Source organism: Calliopsis andreniformis, chromosome 9, assembly GCF_051401765.1.
Source record: "Calliopsis andreniformis isolate RMS-2024a chromosome 9, iyCalAndr_principal, whole genome shotgun sequence".
NCBI classification, from domain to species: Eukaryota; Metazoa; Arthropoda; class Insecta; order Hymenoptera; family Andrenidae; genus Calliopsis; species Calliopsis andreniformis.
This window is the reverse complement of record NC_135070.1, coordinates 21,071,527-21,094,187: the sequence shown is the minus strand read 5'-3', so window position 1 is coordinate 21,094,187 and position 22,661 is coordinate 21,071,527. Positions and strand designations below refer to the sequence as shown.

At 40.8% G+C, this 22,661-nt stretch overlaps 2 protein-coding genes across 2 annotated transcripts in view; one reads left to right on the top strand and one right to left on the bottom strand.

Moving 5' to 3' along the window:
• The window catches only part of LOC143183498 (uncharacterized), a 38,998-nt gene that overhangs the window by 1,249 nt on the left and 15,088 nt on the right, over positions 1-22,661 (bottom strand).
• Positions 4,452-12,955, top strand: Np (serine protease notopleural). The gene is made up of 10 exons (XM_076384312.1): positions 4,452-4,557; positions 7,321-7,640; positions 7,737-9,132; positions 10,627-10,773; positions 10,880-11,023; positions 11,499-11,575; positions 11,742-11,842; positions 12,162-12,433; positions 12,524-12,678; positions 12,786-12,955. The coding sequence occupies exons 1-10, from the start codon at positions 4,452-4,454 to the stop codon at positions 12,948-12,950; spliced, it is 2,883 nt and encodes a 960-aa protein (XP_076240427.1). The 3' UTR covers positions 12,951-12,955.

The following is a 22,661-nucleotide window of genomic DNA, read 5'->3' as shown; positions in this document are numbered from 1 at the left end:
AAGATCGTTAAATCTGACAGTGAGCTTCCGAAAGTTAGAAACGGTCGATACAGATCGGAAGCTGCACGCGCCAAAACCAAAATCGACGTTGGTGTAATCCTGTTAGGCACGTGGCTACGATAGGATCGTGACAGACATGTTGATCGAAGTGTTAAATAGGATTGCGGACACGATCGCGGACAGAATGACCGAACATAGTCAATGAGAAATAAAACAATATTAATAAAAGGACACCCTACTGGCTCCAGGCATTCATCGTCATTGATTGCGAGCATTATGAACTGTTCGAACAACTCATTGCCCTCCTTTAATCCTTGGACCTTCCACCAACCTGGACTATGATATAAATATCTGCTGAACTATTATGTGTTATTAAGAGTTTGATTTTTCCCCGAAACAATTTAATGAACAAACTTGCTGGCTTCTAATAGATTCAAGTTCAATACGTTTCTTCTCCTAATTGTAGGTATTCAGAATGTTTCTCCTATCTGAGCGACTAATTAACACTTCTATAATTAGAGAGCGAATGTTGCGATAGGACTCAGCTGTGACATCCAGCTTTACTATCCATTTTATGGATTGACAATAAATATGTCGATCTAATGAAAGTCTTCGACAAACAAATGAGACCAAAAATCAAATGTCATTCAGATAACCGTTCCCCCGATTTGACAGATACGAACATATGCTCGTATTTGTTGGCATTAACTAGATCTCACTATTCGACTGCTCGGTAGGATCGATTGGCTGCAGTGCTACTCGAATGATACTGGTCTGATTTAGACTACAAATCAATTCTTCAACTTTTAATGTTACTTCGTTCCCAAAAAGAACAAAGAAATCTCTTTGTGCAGATACTCAGGTCTAAGGAGGGCTAAACAGTACATACTGATAGCGAAATTCGGAAATATTAAAAAAATCAGAGAACAGTTATAAGAACGAATTCATTCTGATCGACATTTGAAACTGAAAGAAGTTCGACTTTCGCGTTACTAAAACAGGCAAAAGGGCCAGGATAATACCGATGAAAAGGCAACGTCTTTTCCTTCGGCCATCCGGCGACCTGCGACGTCAACCAGGTCGAAGGGGGGACACTTCTGGTGAGGCCAGAAGAGCAGCAACCAACAGACCCTCGCGAAGAAGAAGAAGCACGAACGTGACGGGCTGTGGTCAGAGAAAGACAGGCTTTCGTTTAGAATGAGAGAAGCAGCGGAGGAGAACGGTCATTGCCACCACCTCACCTCGAGCCAGCGCTAAAGTCTCGAACACGAGGTGTATCCTCGACCCTGGTACGGTCTACCACGCGGAATTGTCCTGGAGTTTAGCTTGGCTTCGTTCTATCCGTCCATGGTGGGGCCTTCACGAACGGCGATGCGTCGTACCGGGATTCGTGCACGCGGAGCGCAGACGAGAGCACCTGGATCGGTGATCCAGAAGTCGTGAACCACGCTAGGATCACCGACAAACCAGTTCGATTGGTACGAGTCGTGGAGAGCAGGTCGAGTTCGTTCGTTCGTCCCTGAAGAGACCTTCGCGTAGTCTGCATGATTTTCCACACCCTGTGGACGTTCCTTTCGACCTCCGATCCCGCGAGTTCCTCGAGATTTCGGGCATAAGGTGACCTCCAACTTCGAGCTCGATCGATGAAATCTAGTGGCGTTGCGCGCCAATTTGGAATTCGACGAGCCTCTGTTTGAGAAATTGCCGAATTCACGCCAACGATCACACCAGACGGAGATTCAGCTGATTTTGATCGTTCTAACAAGTTGCCAGGCTGCAGAAGCATTTCGGTGGACGGAAATTCTAAACTAACTGAAGGGATGATGTTTCTTGAAGCTTGACGAAGGAGAAGTCTTCACGATTACAGTCGCTCTCGCCGGTATCAGTCAAGGTGAGGTTGTGACTATGCCTCGAGGCTCTCGATCACGAAATCACGTAATACATACACGGACTCGAGCTTTTACTTCGATTTGAAAAAACTATTAGTGCACCGCGATTCACTTTATAAATAATGTATAACGTTGCTCTTACTACATTACTATCAAATTTCAGTGGTACTTGAAGGCAAGATGAGATGAAAAATAATCGTTCACGTTGTTTCTTCTTTTCCGTTGTAAATATATTTTATGATAATAATCGTTCATCCACCTGTATGTTACAATAACAAAATCGGACTACTATAAAAGACATGAAGACTAATATACAAGTTGTTGATGTTAATACCTAGGCTCAGAGTATATTCAGTGTAAAATAAATATGAGACGGAAGTAATTCTCTCTCTGCGTATTTATTGCATAATTAATTCGAAACGCCATCAAATCATATTATCTTATGAACAGAGGTATTATACGTATCACGTGGCATGGTTAAAAGAAATTTCTGAACTGGTTGGCAGTGATTTGCCAAAGCGAACCGTATGTCGTTCACGAATAGCGGTACCACTCATTCCTTTAAGCAGAATTCAAACTTTCACGAACGCCGTGGCCTTAGTATGAGTGTCATCGTTCTTTCGATGACACTGCTTCATTTCGTATGTGATTCACGCGAAAGGGTGGAAAAAATCGATGAAGCAGATTCCAGAAAATTTTTCTTTTTTCTTCAATCTTAAATTTAATATCACTGATAGGTTGAGTTCGATACAGTATGGAATCTGTAAATAAATCCAAACACGCATATCGCGTAATCAGCGTTGAAAAGTATTTCTAAATTCATAAGTTGTGAATTTCGTCCGTAAATTTCACGGTTGATAATTAATTACTTTCTGATTACTTCTCTTCCGAAATGTCTAGCTCAATAACAAATCATTAAATACGTCGATAAAATCAAAGTCGGTTAATTCACAAGTTTGTCGTTAATATAAAAGTTCAATAATGACAATCGAGACAATATGCCGATTTGCAAGTGACCGTTTTATTTCACTGTACCGTAGTTGGAGGCCAACCCACATGTGCGTCTCACATTAGATACGTGCGTACAAATGAAAGTGGCTGGTACCGTTACAACTTACGCATTGCGTTACAACAAAAGGGTTTCCTACATGTATAGAAACTCGCGAGCACACGCGCATGTTTTCATCTTCGAAATTTCTAATACAAAAGAAATATTACATTCGTTGATCGTTCACAAAGTATCGAAAGAATCAGGTATAATCCGTGGACCTTTTTTTTTATTTATTACAAACTTCCGAGTTTACTGAATTAATTTAGTCTTCGATATCGACAGGCGCGTATTATTTTGCGCTTCTTAGAAGGACGATGATAATCTGGATGATGATAATCTTTATGAGCTCCTTTCAAAAATATAGTCCGGTTCGAATCGAAACGAGAAAGATAACTGTCGCCTAACGAATCAGAGATAGGAGTAACCTGCCAGTAAAAGCAGTAACCTGACCATCGACAAGACAGCTAGACTCACGTCGACATTCGTTGCTTCATCCACCCGAATTCCTGCCTCTGAGTAACTGTAACGGTTTTTATCGCTTCCTCAAAGCGGAGGAGCGACTGCACAGTGGATGAGATCGTTGCATTTTGTCGGCTACAAGACAACATTCAAATTATGCGTTTGAATTTCGCAGCAACATGGTAGAACGAAACATTTACGATCATAGATCGTAATAGCTAACAGCTGTTACTTTCTTCTTTTTCGATGGCATGGCTTCAAGCTTACTATACCTAAACATCACTAAAGGAAAAAGATATGAGTTATTCTACATAAGAATTAGAAAAAAAATACACTTCGAATTAGTAGGATAATTTGCCAGCATTTACAGCATTTCGTGGCATGACTAGGCAGGATATAACGTTACATCCGAATTCTTGCTCCTGGATAACTGTAATTTTGTTCTTGTACGATGAATATCAGGTAACCATGATGCGATATCGTGCCAGCTTCGTGAACATTAGCACCGTCGAGAAAGGTAAAGGGAAACGAATATAGGATAGGCTAACTAACGATTATGGGAAGAAGCGCAATTGCTTTTACGAATCTGCTTCTCTGTTGTACCTTATACCGTTGCTTTCGTGTACTTAATATTTCAGAAGAAGCAGCGAAGAAATAAATTTGGTCGATTGGATGAAAGATTGTCTCAACAGACAGTGTAAATATTTTAAACGACTTGATCGATGAGTAGCGCGATTCAATGAAATATACGATATATTATCCGTCTTGCAGCTCGCTCGTTCCTGCACCCTCACTTTCATAATGGTTTCAAATTGCCAACGACAGTCTTAGGCGAACATAATTCGACAGAAGAATTACTAGAGGTTGCTGGACCATTTTTAATTTCATTTAAATGACGATTGAAATTAGAGTGTTTGGCAACCTTCTTAAATAAGTCCGTGAAAATTGTGATGATACTCCCATAAAGATCCGATTAAACTAACGTTACTTAGATAAAATATGAATCATTTCTTTGAACCGTTCTAAACCTCGTCCCATTTCCTTTTTTTCAGATGTGGGATCGTCAAAAACACACCTGGGCTGTCATTCTTGTAGGCAACGTGCTGATAAACATCGTGATCGCCTCCCCGATCTACGTCCCACAATTTATTCCAGGAAGTAAGTCTTTATCTCCAGATATGAAGAACAATTTAAAAGTAATACTTTTAAACGCCGTAATCTTTCCGAATCTTCTTTCAAAGAATTATCTTCTCGGTGGGCTTTTAATTATCGTAGCAGCGTAACCAGCTACTGTTAATTAGCGTGTGCAATCAACTTTTACACAGTATAGTGATTTCACTTGCCAAACTTGAGCTTTAGAGGTAAAACAGCATAAGATAGAAATTATATTCCGAAATTTTCTTCTCCCCGTGCACCATCATTCTTTCCTCGATGGTTCTTCCATTTCCTGAAAGTGTCAGCTGAGTAACGGACCGGTACGCAAATTCTCGAGGTGGGCAAGGCAAAACCTGTACGTACCCTTTAACGTAAACGTGTGCGAATACCTATGGATACGCGCACCTTCACTTGTGCGCACCACAGGACGACATTGAACCTACCTTGGATTCGAGTTCAAACGGAACGTGGGCGGACTGGTCAGTTTTCTATACAAGTAGGTCAGCTCCGGTCATCGGCGCGCACACGACTACACAAACTTTTCCGACCTCATCATCTTCGTTCTCTTTGCTACTCTTATCGTTTCATTCACATGATCGTCACACTTGTGGAGTTGAACCAACAATTAACCCTTAACAGGTATGGTGGAGTCACAGCATTTATGCTACCTTACTTTTAACATTTCTTGTGTAAAACATCAATGAATTACTTATTATAGTTAATGCTAAATTGAAAACCTGTGAATTCTCGGTTTACTATTTTAAATTATATTTGATAATGGAGTGGTGGCAATTCTATCATATTGTATTATAATATTGACATCGTACCATTTAAAGGTTAATAGAAGGGTTTCAGATAGCATGGTCAAGGACACGAATACTGTCGAATTTATTCGCCCGATAGAATGGTTAAACTTTGGTCAAATTACCTGGCACGCGACAAATATGATTTACTTTCGAGATACATCTTCCTCTGGAAAAGCTGTCACATCGATTCACGATCGTTTATTTTCGATCTCTTTCCAAGTCACAGCGGAATATTTTCTTGCTGTCAGTGAAATTCTTTCGAGTATATTCGCGTGGGTGTCCACAGACACGCTCGCACGCTCGATATGGCTACGGCTGAAATTCCAACAAGTGCGTAATGGAATGAGTAACTTTCTTTCACGACTGTGACGCATACGACACGCTTCCGCTAACACACATTCTTCATGCGGAAGAACAATAAACACGTGGAATATTTTGGATATCAAGGTAGGTGACCGACTGACCCGCAAGAAAGGGTGGCCGATTTGCCTTCAACTTTACGGTCGATTCTTCTTCACCGCGGCTACCAATCTCCAACTCCACAGCAAGAGAGTAAATATTAGGTATGAAAAGTGTAGGTTAGAGTTATTGATTGCCCACTTAGTGACGCTTCAGTATTTATTATTAGTTACAGTGGCTTATTTCCCCATAGCTTGGTTTTGATGTTTATTCAAGTCCTACAGATTTGGAGGAAAGAAAAAAGATGCTAAACTCGATCGATTTTCTGCTTCATCTTCTATAATCACCCTTTGACCTTGTCATGTCGGAACAAATGCAGCAGATCATATGATAAATAGAGTGTCTACATTTTCAATACATATATCATTAATCCCATGGACGAAGGTGACCAGCGTACAGGTTTACCTTTGACTCGGCAATGTAGCTCGAGATGGATATGTCGGCGTGGTCGTACGTTTAGCCAAAGCTTGGAATGCGCGCGAAGGTTTCGTTAGGTAGCCAGTGTGAGAGAGGATGAGGAGAAAGAGGAGAGAGAAGTGGCGATCGTGAGGTGTCTTAGAGGGAAACAGGCTGTTACATTAGGCTATGACTGTGACCCACTTTTGGCTGGGGCAACTAGCTCATACATTGAAACTTAACGGTACCGAGATGCTTCGCCTTGCCTGACATCAATTCATTCTTCGATAATGACCGATGCCTACTGTATGTATTATATGTGTGTAAGTCTGCATAATAAATACCAGAAATCTTAAAAAGAATCTTATCGCAAAATTTCGTGGGATTGCGACAGATTCGACGAAATATTAATCAACGACAATCGATACATGTCGATGAATCACAAAGAGAACATAAGCAATAGTACAAAATTTGATAGACATTGAAACACGACTTTGCCATTTGTGTTTAGCTTGTCACGTCTTAAATACTTTTCATTTTTCGGAGAAATAAGTCTATCATACCTGTAATGAGTCATTGCTGAAAGAGTTTTCTGTTACTATTTCACTTTAATATTCTTTGCGTTTAATAATTATTTCTTCTTCAACGGGCGATGAAATACTGTCAAAATGATTGTATCTAAAAACATAGAACAATTTCTCAATGACTATACCCATAACTAGGTACCAGGAGCAGTTTACCTGTCGAGAGATTTAACAGCTTCTTTCGTCGAAATTATTAATCGATTGCGTTGTGTCAGTGTTCCATTATCTGTGACAGGATCGTAACCGTACACAGTAGGATGATTAAGAGGCATTAGGAACGATAACGATACCGAAACCGAGCATTATGAAGGAAATGTAGAACGCGCATAGCGAATGCACAGTTAGATTCCCCGAGATGGTTGACGTTCACCAAAAGGAATAATAGAACATAGACATCAGCTTATTTGTTACTCGTGACTTGCGGAGAAACACCCGACAGATTGATCCTCTAAATGCTAGATATCATGAAATGCTATATATATATCTAAAAGTATGAAAATGAATGATTCTTCTTTTCGCAGGCACGGGAAGAAACATTAGGAACTTGCCATGCGTGTCACGAAGAACCGGCGAAACCGGGGTTTGCATGTTCGCGTTCACATGCGCGAAGGCGAACGGCACACACCTCGGCACCTGCATCGATCGCTTTTACTTTGGTAGCTGCTGCAAGATCGACGATGAACCTGACATTTTTCCTCAGGACAACAGCATCGACGATGGCCCGCTAGCAAGGCCATTCGTCACGACCAGTGGGCCTATTGAGAGCAACGACATACCCGAGTACTTTTCAAGACCGAAGCCGATCAGCGAAGAGAAACCAACAGGAATACTTGTCACCGAGGCATGTGGATTGTTATTTCGTGTTATTTTCCTTCTCCGATATTAATCGAACCTGATCGATTCTAATTTTGTACTTTTATCTTTCACACACATTTAGGAAACAACCGGGGCTTACACTACGCAGAACACTCACACATCATCGACTGTGAAAGAAACGACGAAACCTGTAACGAAGAGGCCGATACTTACAACTGTTGAGGCTACTACTCAATCAGTCTGGTTGTCAACCTTTCAAACCGTACAGAATTTCTCGAAAGAAGATTCGACTACGGAAATTCCGCTGAAAATTACCACCAGTGTCGATCAAGCGCAAGAAAAGACGTCCAGTGCAAAGACAGAAAGCACGCCCGCTACAAGCAGGCCTTCTTCGCTGACCTCTTCCATTACTCAACGGTTGCCAACATTAGAGACCGTAACGAAAGTGTCAGCCACTACGGAAACCTTTGCGCAAACGACTAAGCCAGTTACCAAAAAACCAATTTACTCGTCCACGTCTTATAAGCCGACGCACCCAGCGACTAGCAAGCCGGTTCATACAACTGTTGACAGACCTGTAGAAACGACGACAATTAAACAGTTGCAATCGAGTACCGAAAGGACAACCGAAACTACATTTTCGAAACCAGTATACACAACGACCCAAAGAACTGTCCCGGTTACGAGGTTTCCGCCAAGGAATATCACGACTGCGAAACCACTGACACAATCTACCTCTCCTACTAAAAAACCTATTAGCAGTACCAGGAAGCCAACGATTGCTACTAGTACGAAAAGGCCAACAGTCGCCACGAAGAAACCGAGTACACCAGGAAAAAGGCCCGTCGCAGTTACGAAACCATCCACAAGCTCTAGCTTCAGCAACGCGTCATCGACAACAACGAAACCGTTTTCAACTTCTGTGAAGAATCAGCCATCTGTTGCAACGACCACCGAAACTATTCTGTCCTCGGTGGGGACAAGGCCTTTGGATTCTTCCTCAGTTGTTTCGAAGCCTACAATTGCAGTTACTCAAAAGCCACAGAAGACAAAACCAACAACGATCAGAACAACTTCGAAGCCGCCGACGACGACTGTTTCGAGGCCGAAACCAACGAAAACTAGCGTGGCAACTACGCAAGCGACATTATACACGACGACCACCGAGAAAACGGGGACTTCGGTGTCGTCTAGCTCTTCCATTGTGACTGTTACGAAACCTAAACCAACAATAGAATCGAAGCCTACGAGACCATTGAGCCAATCTACTGGTAAGCCTTCTACTACGACACCTTCGACATCCTATGGTACTACCATGACAGATGCCGGGGTTACGTCTGTGTTTGACACGAGTACCTCGACGTTGGCGACATTGACGAAGGTACCTGTTATTAATCAAACGTTGGAGGACACGTTGCAAACAACGCATCCACCCGGACTTGTTACGTGGTCATCCAGCTCGGACGATGCCATTACGAAGACGCCAGAGATTTCTTCTACGACCACCAATCAGCCGGGTGAGTTGAAAGGCACGCTGTCGGACAAAACTAATCGAGGCGGAAGGTCGATTGATAACGATTTCATACATCGTTAATCGACTAATTCGAGCTTGCGTAAACCACGATTTATCAACGATCACACGTGATTGTTTTGAATACGTAGAGGCGGTTCATTTGCATTTTCCATTCGCATGCTAAACGAAAACTGTTCCCGCGTTCAGCTCGGTGAAATCGAAGAAAACGGATATCCATTGTGCAACGCGACGCTTCTGTCGTCAATAGGAAATCATCTCGGGAGCAATTCACGTCGAGCAGCACGCCTCACAGCACGCCTCACGCATTAACTAGTGTCGAGAGAACTGCGGAAGCTTCTTTGAATTTGATTAATTACGCGCGGATCTTCCTTGGTCGAATTTTCACTCGTTTTCTTAATGAATGCACTAAAATTCTTTCGCTTATAGATTCAAGAATAAATGTATTACTCGATGAAAAACTTTCGTTTTCATCAACATTTTGAACAAATTTCTTTCCGTTGATGAGCACATATTGCAACTCTCGAGAGAAGAGTGTTGGAAGTAAAAAAAAAATGTTTATCATCACTTTTAGTTTGAACAGCAATAGATTTTGTAAAAAAATTTTAGCTAACGTATATTTTGTAATGCTGCAATTATTTAACCTTGTAAACAGAAATTGTTTTTTAATTCTTATTGAGAATTTCATGTCCTCGAGTAGCAAAAATGTTCTAATGGCGGTGCGATATTTGAGTTCATTCGTTTGAATATCGAGTATCCTAATTTATCGGAACAAGTTTACCGTTATACAGAAACTTTAATCTTAAAATAGATCGCTGGTAACTATACAAGCAGATAACCAGGAAACAATTAACAGAATGTCATTTCCAATGTTGGCTATCTTCACGTGTGATACATATTACTTTTTGTCTTTCTACATCGATTATCGCGTCCATTGTAGGCGAAGTGACACATTGCGCGTCCTTATACGAGACAATTGCGTTCCAGATGCATGTGCGACAAAAACGTCAAACGGAATTCTATCGAACGACGTTGATCGACTCCAAGAACAGTTGCTTCATTAATGAACTAAAGATCGTGTTTTACCTACTGATGGGAGATGAAATTCTGTTGCGCCAGAACATTGTAACGGTTTAAACCGTCCACCGTAATCTTTCCTCTCGAATGCTCCACGAACACCAATCGCTCTTCTTCCTTCTCGTTTTTCCCGTTGTAATTTAACCGACTTGAATTATTTTCCAATAACTGCACTTTGCTCTAGTTTTCACAGGAACGAGCTTTCGATTCTTTTTAAAGTTCGTTCATTGCATAGCCAACCGATGAAACACGGACTGATTGGAGCTTTTCAAAATTTTATATAGCCATCGATAATATATTCGCAGCATGTATAGGTCTCACTGTTAATGCTCCTGGTTGTACACCATGTCGCTTTCGAAGAAATATGGATGTTGGAGTATTAATATTTTGCAACATATTTTAGATAATACTGAAAATGGATGGACACCGATCACTACTCCTGATGGTTGGATAATGATTCAATCACCCACTACTAAGAAACCCTTACCGGATTCTGAAGAGACGACTATCAAACCGATCCCAGAATCCACGCTACAATCTACTACTGCCGGTAGGATAATAATTTTCATTTTAAAAACCTTTTAGATAGACACTTGCTTTATAGATACAGTAAGTGAGAAAGTACAATAAAAAATTTTTAAATTTTCGATTTTTAGCAAAACCCGCGACAGAGACTACGACAGAGTATGTTACCAAAAGACCTACTATATTAACGACACTGTCAACGATCGCGAGCGTAACAATAGATACAGAACTCCCTGTGCCAATGGAAACTCTAAATATGTCGGATTATAAACAAGGTGAGCGAAGATTATAAGATTCGTTTTATTTCTGGCTTGGTGTCAGACTTTGATCCTGCGTGTACTGTAATGAAACGGGAATTTATCGTCGATAAGGTGTATCTACATATATGTACTGTCTTTATACCTTGGAGTATAATTACCAATCGGAAGAAAAATCAATCATTGCAGTTACGTAAAAGGAAAGAAATCATACTTATTCTACTGAGTCGACGGTTACTTTTCATCGATGATTACATCAAATCGTAAGCAGTTTGTCGTTTAGACGTTTACAGTTGCTTAACAGAAAAAGGAATTGTAAAAAATTAATTAGAACAGTGTCGATAAAGGAAGAAAAAGTTTAAAAAGGGTATCCCAGATGATACCGGTTCATCCAGTTTGACGAATGCCAAATGCTTGTTTTCCAATATGGCGATCTCAACGAAATACTTGACGTTATTGAAGAACTTAAACTCAACAATGCTCATTCTTGCAGTGTGTGGAAGAAGATTGTTCCCGGAGTCTCGAATCGTTGGTGGCAATCGGAGCTCGTTTGGGAAATGGCCTTGGCAGGTGAATACTATTTAAAAACTTCTTCAAAATCATCTGGTCTTAATCTTTCTAAGCAAACAGTAACACTTTTCGATTCTTAATTTAATTCTGTATCGCGCAATTAATATCATGGCAAGTGCAGTCAAGCAAAGCGCTCCATTAAACAAAATGAATGTTTTCTTCTCAGATCTCATTACGACAATGGAGAACGTCAACGTATCTGCACAAGTGTGGCGCAGCTTTACTCAACGAGAATTGGGCCATAACTGCAGCACACTGTGTAGAAAAGTGGGTACCATGTTCATCATCATGATAACTCTATCTCGATCTTCCTTCAGCTACGCGACAATCTGGTTCGATATTATCCGTCCTTTTTCATTCACTCATTCTCAGGAGAAATAGTCCATAGCAGCTTGAAGCAAGAACACATACACGTTGCTCGTAACGATGAGAAACTCGTTTATTTTAAATATCATCCTCTATCTTCAGCAACTAAGGGATATTAAAAGTACTATAACTGATTTTACGAGTCCTTTCCTCCTCATTATATTCTCAGCAATTCAATTTTTATTTCCAGTCTCTATTTTATTTGTTGCACATTTTACAGCGTGCCGCCCAGCGATCTGCTACTAAGAATCGGTGAACACGATCTTGCAAACGAAGATGAGCCTTATGGTTACCAAGAGAGGAGAGTTCAGATTGTAGCCAGTCATCCACAGTTTGATCCACGAACGTTCGAGTACGATCTGGCGTTGTTAAGATTCTACGAACCCCTGTTGCCTTTTCAACCAAACGTTCTGCCTATTTGCCTGCCAGATGACGATGAAACTTATGTTGGCCGTACTGCTTATGTCACTGGCTGGGGTCGATTATATGACGGTAAGAATAATCCCATGATTCTTTGAACGACATTATTTCCACAATTTCGTTGGAATCAGCGAAACGTACTAGTTGAAATTTGATTTTCAGAGGGTCCACTGCCATCCACTCTTCAAGAAGTGGCTGTGCCAGTTATCAATAATACAATGTGCGAAGGCATGTACAGAAACGCAGGATACATCGAACATATTCCACATATCTTCATTTGCGCTGGTTGGAAAAACGGAGGATTTGATTCTTGCGAGGTAAGTTATTTTCATTAGGTTGAAAAATAAGCTGCTTTCCTCATTAGCTCGCCAAATAATATGGAAATATTAATAAAGATAAATTCAAGATTTGACATTTTCTACAGGGTGACAGTGGAGGACCAATGGTGATACAGAGGGCACGAGATAAGCGATGGATTCTCGCGGGAGTGATTAGCTGGGGAATCGGTTGTGCAGTACCAAATCAACCAGGCGTGTATACTCGAATTTCCGAATTTCGTGAATGGATCAACCAAATCTTACAATTCTAAAAACCAAATCACATTGATTTGGAAAAAGAATTGGACGAAAGCGACGCGAAGGGACGTGATACGAACACTTGTTACGAAGCAAGTGCGAGTTATACGTTCGTGAAGCTTATTCGTCTTTAACATGTCACGTGGAAATAGAAATATTGACACAATAAGTCTTATAACAGGGAACGTTGATTAGTGCAATATTTACCAGCAAGTTTTGCGCGAATTCCGCTAGAACGATAGAAGTAATTTATTGTGCGGTGTATGTGAGAGTATATCATGTTACATGATGTGGTATAAATGTGCAATGGGCTTCTATACCTTTCGTATCAGTGGTTTATCACATTTCCGTGTTCTGCACATCTTCAAACGAGACATCGCTCACGAAGCTACCACTAATGCCACCTTCAGCTCGACTTACGACTCTGGTGCAACCGAAGAGTGCAGAGTCGACAGGATAGTGTTCTACAATGCGAGCAGTGCTGCTATGCTGGATGTTAGAACACTTGGAACAACAGAAATGCACCTGCTATGCCACTAGTTTAATACGCACTTTGATTGCGTTACCAGTTCGTTCCAATTGGTTCGAGTCGAATTTTGTAATAGAAAATATCATCTGAAGGAAACTTTTCATCGACCGATGGTAATTAATGCCTTATGACTTCTATTCTCGATTAGGCATAATTATATTCAATTGGAAATTGTTTTATCAGGGATATCACATGCAAATAACTACGATTGAATGATTTCTGACCCTTATCAGGGCATGTGTCTTCCATTATGTGAGCTCTTAAAATTTAATCGAATGTAAAATCTTGTTGCGTAAATGTTCCACCTTGTAGTAGGATTTCCGATGCGGAACAATCAGTTATGTTATCGATGCATAAAATGATACGAGTAATACGCACTCATTATCTTCATTGTGTATAAAACAGTACGGTTATAGAAATGATAAGATTTGATAAGTGCCTCTCACTGTTCAAAATATCCGATTAAAAAGAGTTACATGAGGCGGTACACCTCTAAGTAGATAAAGACGTCTGACAAATTAAATGCGATTATTTCACCTGTATCATTATTTCATGGTTTTCTGTACGATACAAATAGATTTCTTCAGTGATCTCAGAGCAATGGAACGTTAGAAGAAACTCTGGGTGCTGTTTGTGATCATTTTTTTTTTTGAAGAACTTGAGATGACGAGACAAAATTAACGATGGCAAGACAAAAGTGTGTTCATAGATTTTATCTCATTTAATTAGTGAAATATTCAACTGTTTCGTTATGTATGTACAGTAATGATGTGAATCGTGCGTAACAAAAGTAACAGGAATTCATACTAAAAAAGAACGAATACATGCCCTGTTACCTATACGAAATTGTTTAAATTTATTTAATTTAATTTATACAAAAAATTCATATATATCCATATATGAATATTTATATACGTGTGTGCGCGCATGTGTGTGTGTGCGTGTGCGTATGCGTGTGCGTATGTACGTCTGTGTGTATGCATAAGTAAGTGATAGCATAGAAACATAAAGATAGGCGGCCGTGTATGCGGGTAAATAATTTATTAATGTACGTGTTGCAGCCGTGACTGCAAAAATAACAAAAATCCTTAAGCTTGTAAATACTCGATCGATTAGGTGGTGCGTGCTGTATACTATTACGCAGTTTGTCATTTTATACTGTTCTACTACCCTCCGCTCTTCCCCGTAATGTTTTTGTATTTACCGGTTGAGCATAAAAAAGTGAAAAAGAAAAAAACGATGTCCTTCGCAAGAAAAAAGCTTACTAAACTCCCGTTTGCCAACTAGAATCACATCATGGCCCAGAGCACTTATTCCTGTAACCAATAACGTGGGCGTTGATATTTGCAAACCACTTTCAGGTGGGACGATGGACGTCGCCTACGCGTAACACCCACGCAATCACTTGCGATTAAACGGATCGCCTGCGAAATTTCAGCGTAACAAAGTATGCAGTTCTTTCTATGCTCAGTATCGAAAAGTAAGAAAGCTGCTAAGAAATTCTATTTACGGAGGGGAACGATTTCTTACATTTTTTTATTTAGATTTTTACGAAATTTCAGTGATATTTCTGTAGCCGAAGGTATTTACTTTCTACACAGTTGATTACTACATTCGCTTTACATACTCTCTAAGCTTTCCCATCGTTTCAGTAAGTTTGGTGCACTCGACGGCAGAGGTAAATAAAAGAAACGAAAGGAGTTGCCGAAATCTAATTCACCAGGAGTACCACCTGTTATTAATATTTCACTTGTACGTTGACACGTACTTGCACGTTTCAGCATATCATTTGTTGACATCGTATTACACCTTTCTGCAATGAGAAATGAGGTTTTGCATTCTACGATCAGGTATCGCAAGCGAAAACATAATCGCTAGAGATGATCACGGCGATTCCAATAGGATGACACCGAAAATGTCACAGGCGTGACGACTCATGGATGGATGTTACTGGACCGGGTTAAGTGGCTTTGGAGAAAGCCAGTTTACCTCCGCCTTTTCCTTATGAAGTCACGAAACAGTGCGGTTATTAGCCCCTAAACCATTGACGGCCTTCACCCACCTGTCACAAATGATGCAAATATCGAGGTGGCTGGCTTATCTTAAACCTCGGATATTTATGGTAAGCCGGAAGATGACTGTGACTCGAATAGAAAGGTTCAAGCATGCGCTCAACCTCTCACCATGACCTTTAAAAGTAGTCAGATTCAGACTTGATTTGGTACACGATGGAAACACAAGATTACCTTCGATAACAGAGAACTAGGGATTTTATAAACATCACTATGCGAGTGAAAGCAGGAAGATATTCTGACTGATTGTGGGTCCGTGCGTTTACTTGCAGTCACTTCGAATCGATAATCCAGTGTTTACAGAATTAAAAAATTGGCCGAATACATGGATCGAAAATACTTCAAATAATATCGTATTTAGATTTACTTCCATTCCTTTTGTGTGCTTTAAGTATGTGGTCTCGAGTACATAATGCGAACACGATTGAAATGCGTCGGCGCTAACATGTTGCTGTACCCTGATCGATGAAAAGATTTTATTCGAACTGTCATCAGATTCGGGTACGGTCATAGTCTGGCTTTGATAATCTAGGATGATACTGTGTCACTCAAACATCGACAATTAAGGTTTACATATGTATATTACGTAAGTGTCAGTTAAGGCTAATACTTCGATTTCCAATGAAAAGAGCAGAAACTCCCAATAGTGTTGATGGAAGGATTAGTTCACCTTGTTGCAAACACTCTATAAAGCAGATACTGCAGAAGACAAAAGTGAAATGTGCGATGTCCATTTAGAAGTCGTCAGAATGAATGAGAAAAAATTGTAAAAGTGTCCTATATCATACGTATTCATAAGAGTCCAATGAGGTAGTAAGTAGAAGCAACGGTAAAGAAAAATTCTGAACGCAATGTGAAGAAATGCAGCTAAATTCTGACCCAGTTTTGTCAAGCGTGTCCTGGGTCATGACCATCGATTGTGTCTCCTTGTTCTTTCTCGCGAGGCTTCCCATTGATTATGGGGTCGCGACCCAAATGTTATTGGATCTTTCGCTGAAATTAGGCTTCGCAACAATTGACAGAATGCATGCTATCGCTTTACGCTTTGATTAATCTTTTTCCTTTTTTGCCCTCTTCCTTGATAATCGATTAAACTTTAATCGCAGAAGTTTTTGCATCCTTGCGTTCATGGATCTATATTACCCTCTGTCGTGATTGGACTTCATTTATTAAAAACCAGCTTGAAAATGTGACGAGCGAAATTTTCCTTGCTCGATTTACCCAGTAAATTAAAATTTTTTCGACGCAGATTTTTACGTAATAGTAGTTTCTTTCGTTGTCGCCAGCAATTTCGTGAGATAACAGACACAATCTATGCGGTGAACGTTACACCGACAACAGTTAATTACGTTAATTAAGAGAAACGCATAAAATGTTACGAAGACTCATAACACCGGCAGTAATAACTTTGTGAGCTCACGAAGGTGTAAACTCCATTTAAAGACGGACGATTCGTAACCTACTTTCCGAAAGTCACGATCACGGTCAGCATTTGTACGTTCTTGCAAGGTGCGTCACGTTCCGAAGAAAAGAAAAAGAAAACGATGTAGGTACATACTCTCATCAGCTAGAAGATTAATTTCCTATATGGAAGATTCATCGTTTCTTTTTAGCGCTTAATATAAACATCACAAAGTAACTGTATAAACTGATAGTTGTATGCATTTCATTCAGTCCTCAATAAGGTACCTGCACAACAATAAGCCAATATTGTTCCTCAATTGTTTCTCTATACAAATTTTTAACGTTCGCCATTTTCGAGCAGTAATTTTATTCTAGAAGTATCCCTGGTGTCCAATTATATTTTCGAACGTGGAACATCTAGATAAGTGGGATATTATTTCGAAGACAGTGTTTAAGGTACCCTCAAGCGCCACTGAAAGGTACAGGTTCTGACCTACTTGAGACGAGTCACGTTTACGATCAAGGTTTGAACTTTACCTACTCTTCAAAAGTATCTGTACGCGTTGGTAATCACACTCTAGCGTGTAATTATTTCGAAGGATCCACTACTGTGCCGACCATATCGAACGTTGTCGCGCGACTGCGACACAAGATAATGTTGTTGGACGAGATCTTATCCGCAATTCGTAGTCATAAGTCACAAGGAGAGCTCAAGGTACCATAAAAGATGGCTTGGCAAAGGTTGACACACTTCGCAAGTCTGCGACCTCGCGAGATTTCGAATCTTAATTTTACCAGGATGCAAAGTTGAGCCATGGTTAAGTGTTGATTGCTTTTTCATTCAGAATTCGGATTAGGTACTACTATCTCTTCACTATGTAAGTATATGTATATATCATGAATTTACGATACGATAAATATGATGCGTAATGAGGCACGAGAAACTGCTTCCTGATATTAACTCAGCGATAAGACGTGCCGAGTAATTATCGACGCGGTGCGGCGGGAATGCTCTCTTGTCAATTATGAGTGACACCTAATACAACTACGACTGACAGTATCTTCGCATCAAGATTGCAGCTTTTAGCGGGATAAGTCGTTTCACGTTTACGCTGAACGTTAATTGTATCTCCCAGTTTAACAGTTAATAACAATAAATCACCATGCTCTTCTTCTATCTCTTATTTTCAGATATTCAGTGAACAGTGTTTTCAGGTTGCAATTATAGCTTTTTATGATGGTACATACATGTTCGTGATAGGATGCGTCATAAGTAGTTGACATAGATTGATGCTCTGACTCCGAAATGAAGTGAAATTCAATCGATTGAGATTCTTGGTCGTATTCTTCCCCCATTTTAGACGGAAGTTTCCCCTTGTTCCAGTTACACGAATAAAATTCGCCAACGTGAAGCATGAAATATAGCGCGAGTATCAGAAGGGTAAGGCTATACGCAACGTTGCGCAGCGTTTAGTTCTTTCTTGGCTAAGCAATAAGACATGATAAACTTGATCTTCCATAGAAGATGTATCATCTGACAGCGTTAGATAATAGATAGTGAAAACTGTTATTCGGTTAATAGGAGGTGGTCATAAATTTTCATGAATGTTATCTGGATAATGAATAGCAGAGGTTTCAAGTGAGCTTCATTAATGAAACTCATTAGTGTCGATTAAAGTTGTTTCAAACTTAATCCAGTACCTAGGTATTTTTCCAGATTCCTCAATTAAATATGCAAAACAGATGGTTGCAAATGAACATGAAATATAATCATGAGACCGAAGAAGCGAGATATTCGCTGTTCCGTTTCCCACTAGAAATTTTCTATTTATCTTAAACATTCAAAGAACTCCAGTTATTTAAACTTTCGTTCAGGAGGCGTTTCATATTGGTTACATCTGAAATCTTGTGTCCCATATTTCCTACATGAAAGATTAAACGGTTTTACTTAACCCTTCGTGGTTCAATTATTTTTTTAATTACATTCCCTGGTCCAATTCATGCTGTCTGAAATATTTATCTGATACAGGACTGGAAGGGTTAGAAAAATCAGAATAATCTTTGAATCTCTAATAGGTAGCTATTGACAAGGGATCGAGATGTGCGATTCAACTAATTTCTTTAAAAATTACTCGCATGTCGACACGAGTAACAGATAAGTGACTGGAGGCTGGACGCATTGCGATACGTTTTCTGAATGGATAGATAGGAGCAGCAGGAGCGGCGACGATGCCGATGAGTAGGACAGTGTGTCGCTGTCGTGCGCGTTGGGCCTCGTTCTTCTCCACGTGACCTGGTCACTGGCCCACTTTGATTTCTCCTGGTCCGTCCTCTCTCTTCCCATCCTTCTCTCTTTCCCATCCGCATCCTTTTCTTTCGCTTCCCTGACGATGATGGTGCTTCAACGTTTCTGCCTTTGACGACGTCCCCACCTCGGGGATCGACGGACGATCGGTATTCCTGGCTACGCTACCTCCACCATAAACGACCTCCACCACTGTTCCTCGACCACCACCATACCACCAACGATCCTCTTCGAAGGCGCCGCTTATGACTTAGCCATGCGATTCCAGCACATGCTGTGGCACGGGTACAACAGCCAGACAAGTACCATCCAGTTGACTAACCGGATGGACGAACGGTGCGCGGAAGAAATCGGTATTAGGTTTGCGTGAAATACGTTCCATCGAACACATTTGCAAGTGCCCATCCTTGACAATTTTTCGGCCCGTTATCGGTTAGCCGTTTCAGCCTTTACGAGTTCAAATTTCGCCAATTTACAATTCCCACGCGATCGTTCTCAATTTGCCTGGTGTAGAGGACCGTGAATAAGATTCGTCTGAATCCCAGCAGATCAGTGATCGTTCATTTCCTAGCTATCGATTGTGCGAAAAGTTGGACTTCTCTTTGAAAGCCAGCCAGAAACGCGGCGTATGGTTTGCGAGTCGAAAGACGCGGGAAAGGGAAGTGGAAGAATTTCAGTGGCGAAGTGCGACACGTAGCGGAACTGTTGGGGTGACAACGTGTGAACTTGGTAAAAGACGTTCGTGTGACGTGAGAAAGGTCGTGTTTTCTACTCGAGGACAACCGGGCAGCGCTTCTTTCAGAGACTTAAGGCAACGGTATGAGACGGTTTTGACGAATCGGTGAACGTATCACGGTCAATACGTTGCACGGTAAGTCGATTTTCAAATTGCTCGATTAACGATCCATTACGTGGAACCATCGCGGATCTCTTTGTCTTAACTTCGCATCATCAGTTGTCATGACGAGTTGGTAAAATAAAATTGCCTAAGTTGCCACGACAAATTGCTGACCCACTAATGAAAATACAGCGACGCAAGTGGCTACCGCCGAAACGGTGATGATCTCTAGAATCGTAATTGTTAAAAAGGCATGACTACCGTGAATGGTTCTCGATTCGATGCAACCATTCCCTCTAAAATTAACGTTCATTAGTATGCTCGCTTTGTCACAAAGACCACTTCCAACTATGTCTCTTGGTTCTTGAGTATACTGTTAGTTCATTCTGTTTAAATGACCGCGACACGCGCGAACTCTGTTCTCCATGATTTCGCGTGGATACGTGCTCGAAAGAATTTCACGTGTTCACGGTTAGAGCGACGCAACGCTTCCCTGCATTTCAAGTATTCTGTCGGCGTGCGTCGATAGAACGCAGACAATGCGATTAATATTAATGTAGAAAGTTCGGACATATCGGCGACAAAAAGAAAATCGGTCAGTTTGAGATCATAGAATAGTTTATCGGAACCAGGACGTGATCAGGAATCAGTGCGATCTTGCAGAAGGTAATCTGACCGTGGAGGCAGGAGAAAGCTGGGTTTCCGACTTTGGCCCGTAGTAAACGAGGCGATATACATAGAAGATCATTTGGCATGCTTCGCTGATTCGCCATATCCTTCTTCTCTTTTTTCTCCTCTCCTTTCTTTCTCCATGCGACTGCATCGTTCTCAACGATTTCAATCGTGCGTCACCACTTACATACATCTTGCACATTTTTAAACTCCCATTTATCGACATTAAACGAATGAGCTGAGTAACGCGCAATTACTTGAAGCTTAATTTTCGCAGTTATATCTTTAAAGTACGCGACATATGCAAACTCTCCCCTCTTGGCTGGGTCTCTGTATCTTCTCTTTGTCGCCCATGATCTCGACTTTTTGCCGAGATTTCAGTAACACTGGAATGCCTTTATTCGTTCTGGATCGTTGCTCCTCAAGTTTCACCGGCTAATACCCGATAAAAACTTTCAGCGAGTATCGATAGCAACGACCAATAGCATTAACCTAGTTTCTATTGATGTTCCATCTTCACAAATATTTTACCGAGATTCACGAGACATAAACACGTGTATCTAGAAACTGCAGTTCAGAAGAAAGATGGCAGCTTAGCGGTCATCTGTTAGAAATTAATGGGTTCGTGAAACTAAACTTATTTTCTACTTGGTTGATTATCTAGAATAATTGTCTTCGAGAGTAAAATCAATTATTTTGTTCAAACGAATTCTCGTTAATCATTATTCGAACGGCTCCAGAGGTTTAAGGGAGAGAGGTGAGAACGTATAGAATAAGATTTCTCGCATTGACCCCGAGGAGTGTCTGACACATAGGTACTTATACGCGCGAGCAACCGCATGTGTGCACCTAACTTAGGTATGCCACGGCACCAGGTAGTGGTAAGTTAGTAACGGTTGTCAGCGCACAGACAGCTTGTGTCACTCTTTTCAATCCTGCTTGTTGATTTGTGCGCTTAACGCTTATTCGCGACTTTTCTTGCCGCTCCGTTTAACAAATCGATACATCTAGCGCAATGCTCCAGCAGAATATTCAGAACAGCTATTATTCAAATTTTAATTTGAATAATTTGTAATCGCAGTAAAGACGTAAATCACCTATGTATAGCACCTATATATAGCTGCGCCAGTTTGTGATGATTGACTCCTGTTAGTAGGTGAACCCATCTTAGTTCTCGCCTGTGACTCTTGTTGCCCCACATTCGAGGGCATACTAGTTTTCGAGCCTGTTAAAATGCAGACAACGCACTGTCCCTTTCGAAATTGTTCGAAGCAACTGCTTCATTTTGGCACGTAGTAACAATAGAAAGTGGTCATCGAACGTTTCTTTGCGTTCTCGTTTTACCATCCGCACTCCCATTCCTTGTCTTCCGACTGTTTTTCTCTGGAGAACGTTTCTTCATCTTCTCGCTCCTTTTGCGTACAACAATAATACGAACTATCACTTTCTGCAATTCGTATGAAGCGAAATGATCGTTCGAGTTGAACGAAGTGAAGGAGGACGATCGGTTTTGCACGAATGGTTGAGTTTAAAGTATATCTTGAACGTCTAAGTGAAAGCAGGGAACGTCTGTGGACTGAAGCATATCTCATTTTGCACCTTCTCGGAGTTTCCGTTTTCTCATGAATCCATGGCACACGTTTTCTACGTGATTTTTACGAAAAATATTTGAAAGATAGTTTGCAGTAAAGTTTCTGAGAAAAAAAGAATCATTTGTGTCGATGCTGATCTCGCAGGGACAGATGATAGAGTAAAAGACAACGGCTAGGATAATAAGAAGCAAGTGGCTGTCAGTAGGTGGACGAGGCCAAGCCAATCGGGTCACCCAGATCCAATAACGAAGAGGAGTCGAACTGAGCTTTCTCCGAGGTTCGCGTGTATGCGTGTCCGCAGAATCCTATGCTG

Coding starts and splice junctions, on each gene's coding strand:
- Np (XM_076384312.1), top strand. CDS start 4,452: ATGTGGGATCGTCAAAAACACACCTGGGCTGTCATTCTTGTAGGCAAC. Junction 11,576..11,741: donor TTGGGAAATGGCCTTGGCAG/GTGAATACTATT, acceptor TTTTCTTCTCAG/ATCTCATTACGACAATGGAG. Junction 12,679..12,785: donor GAGGATTTGATTCTTGCGAG/GTAAGTTATTTT, acceptor CATTTTCTACAG/GGTGACAGTGGAGGACCAAT.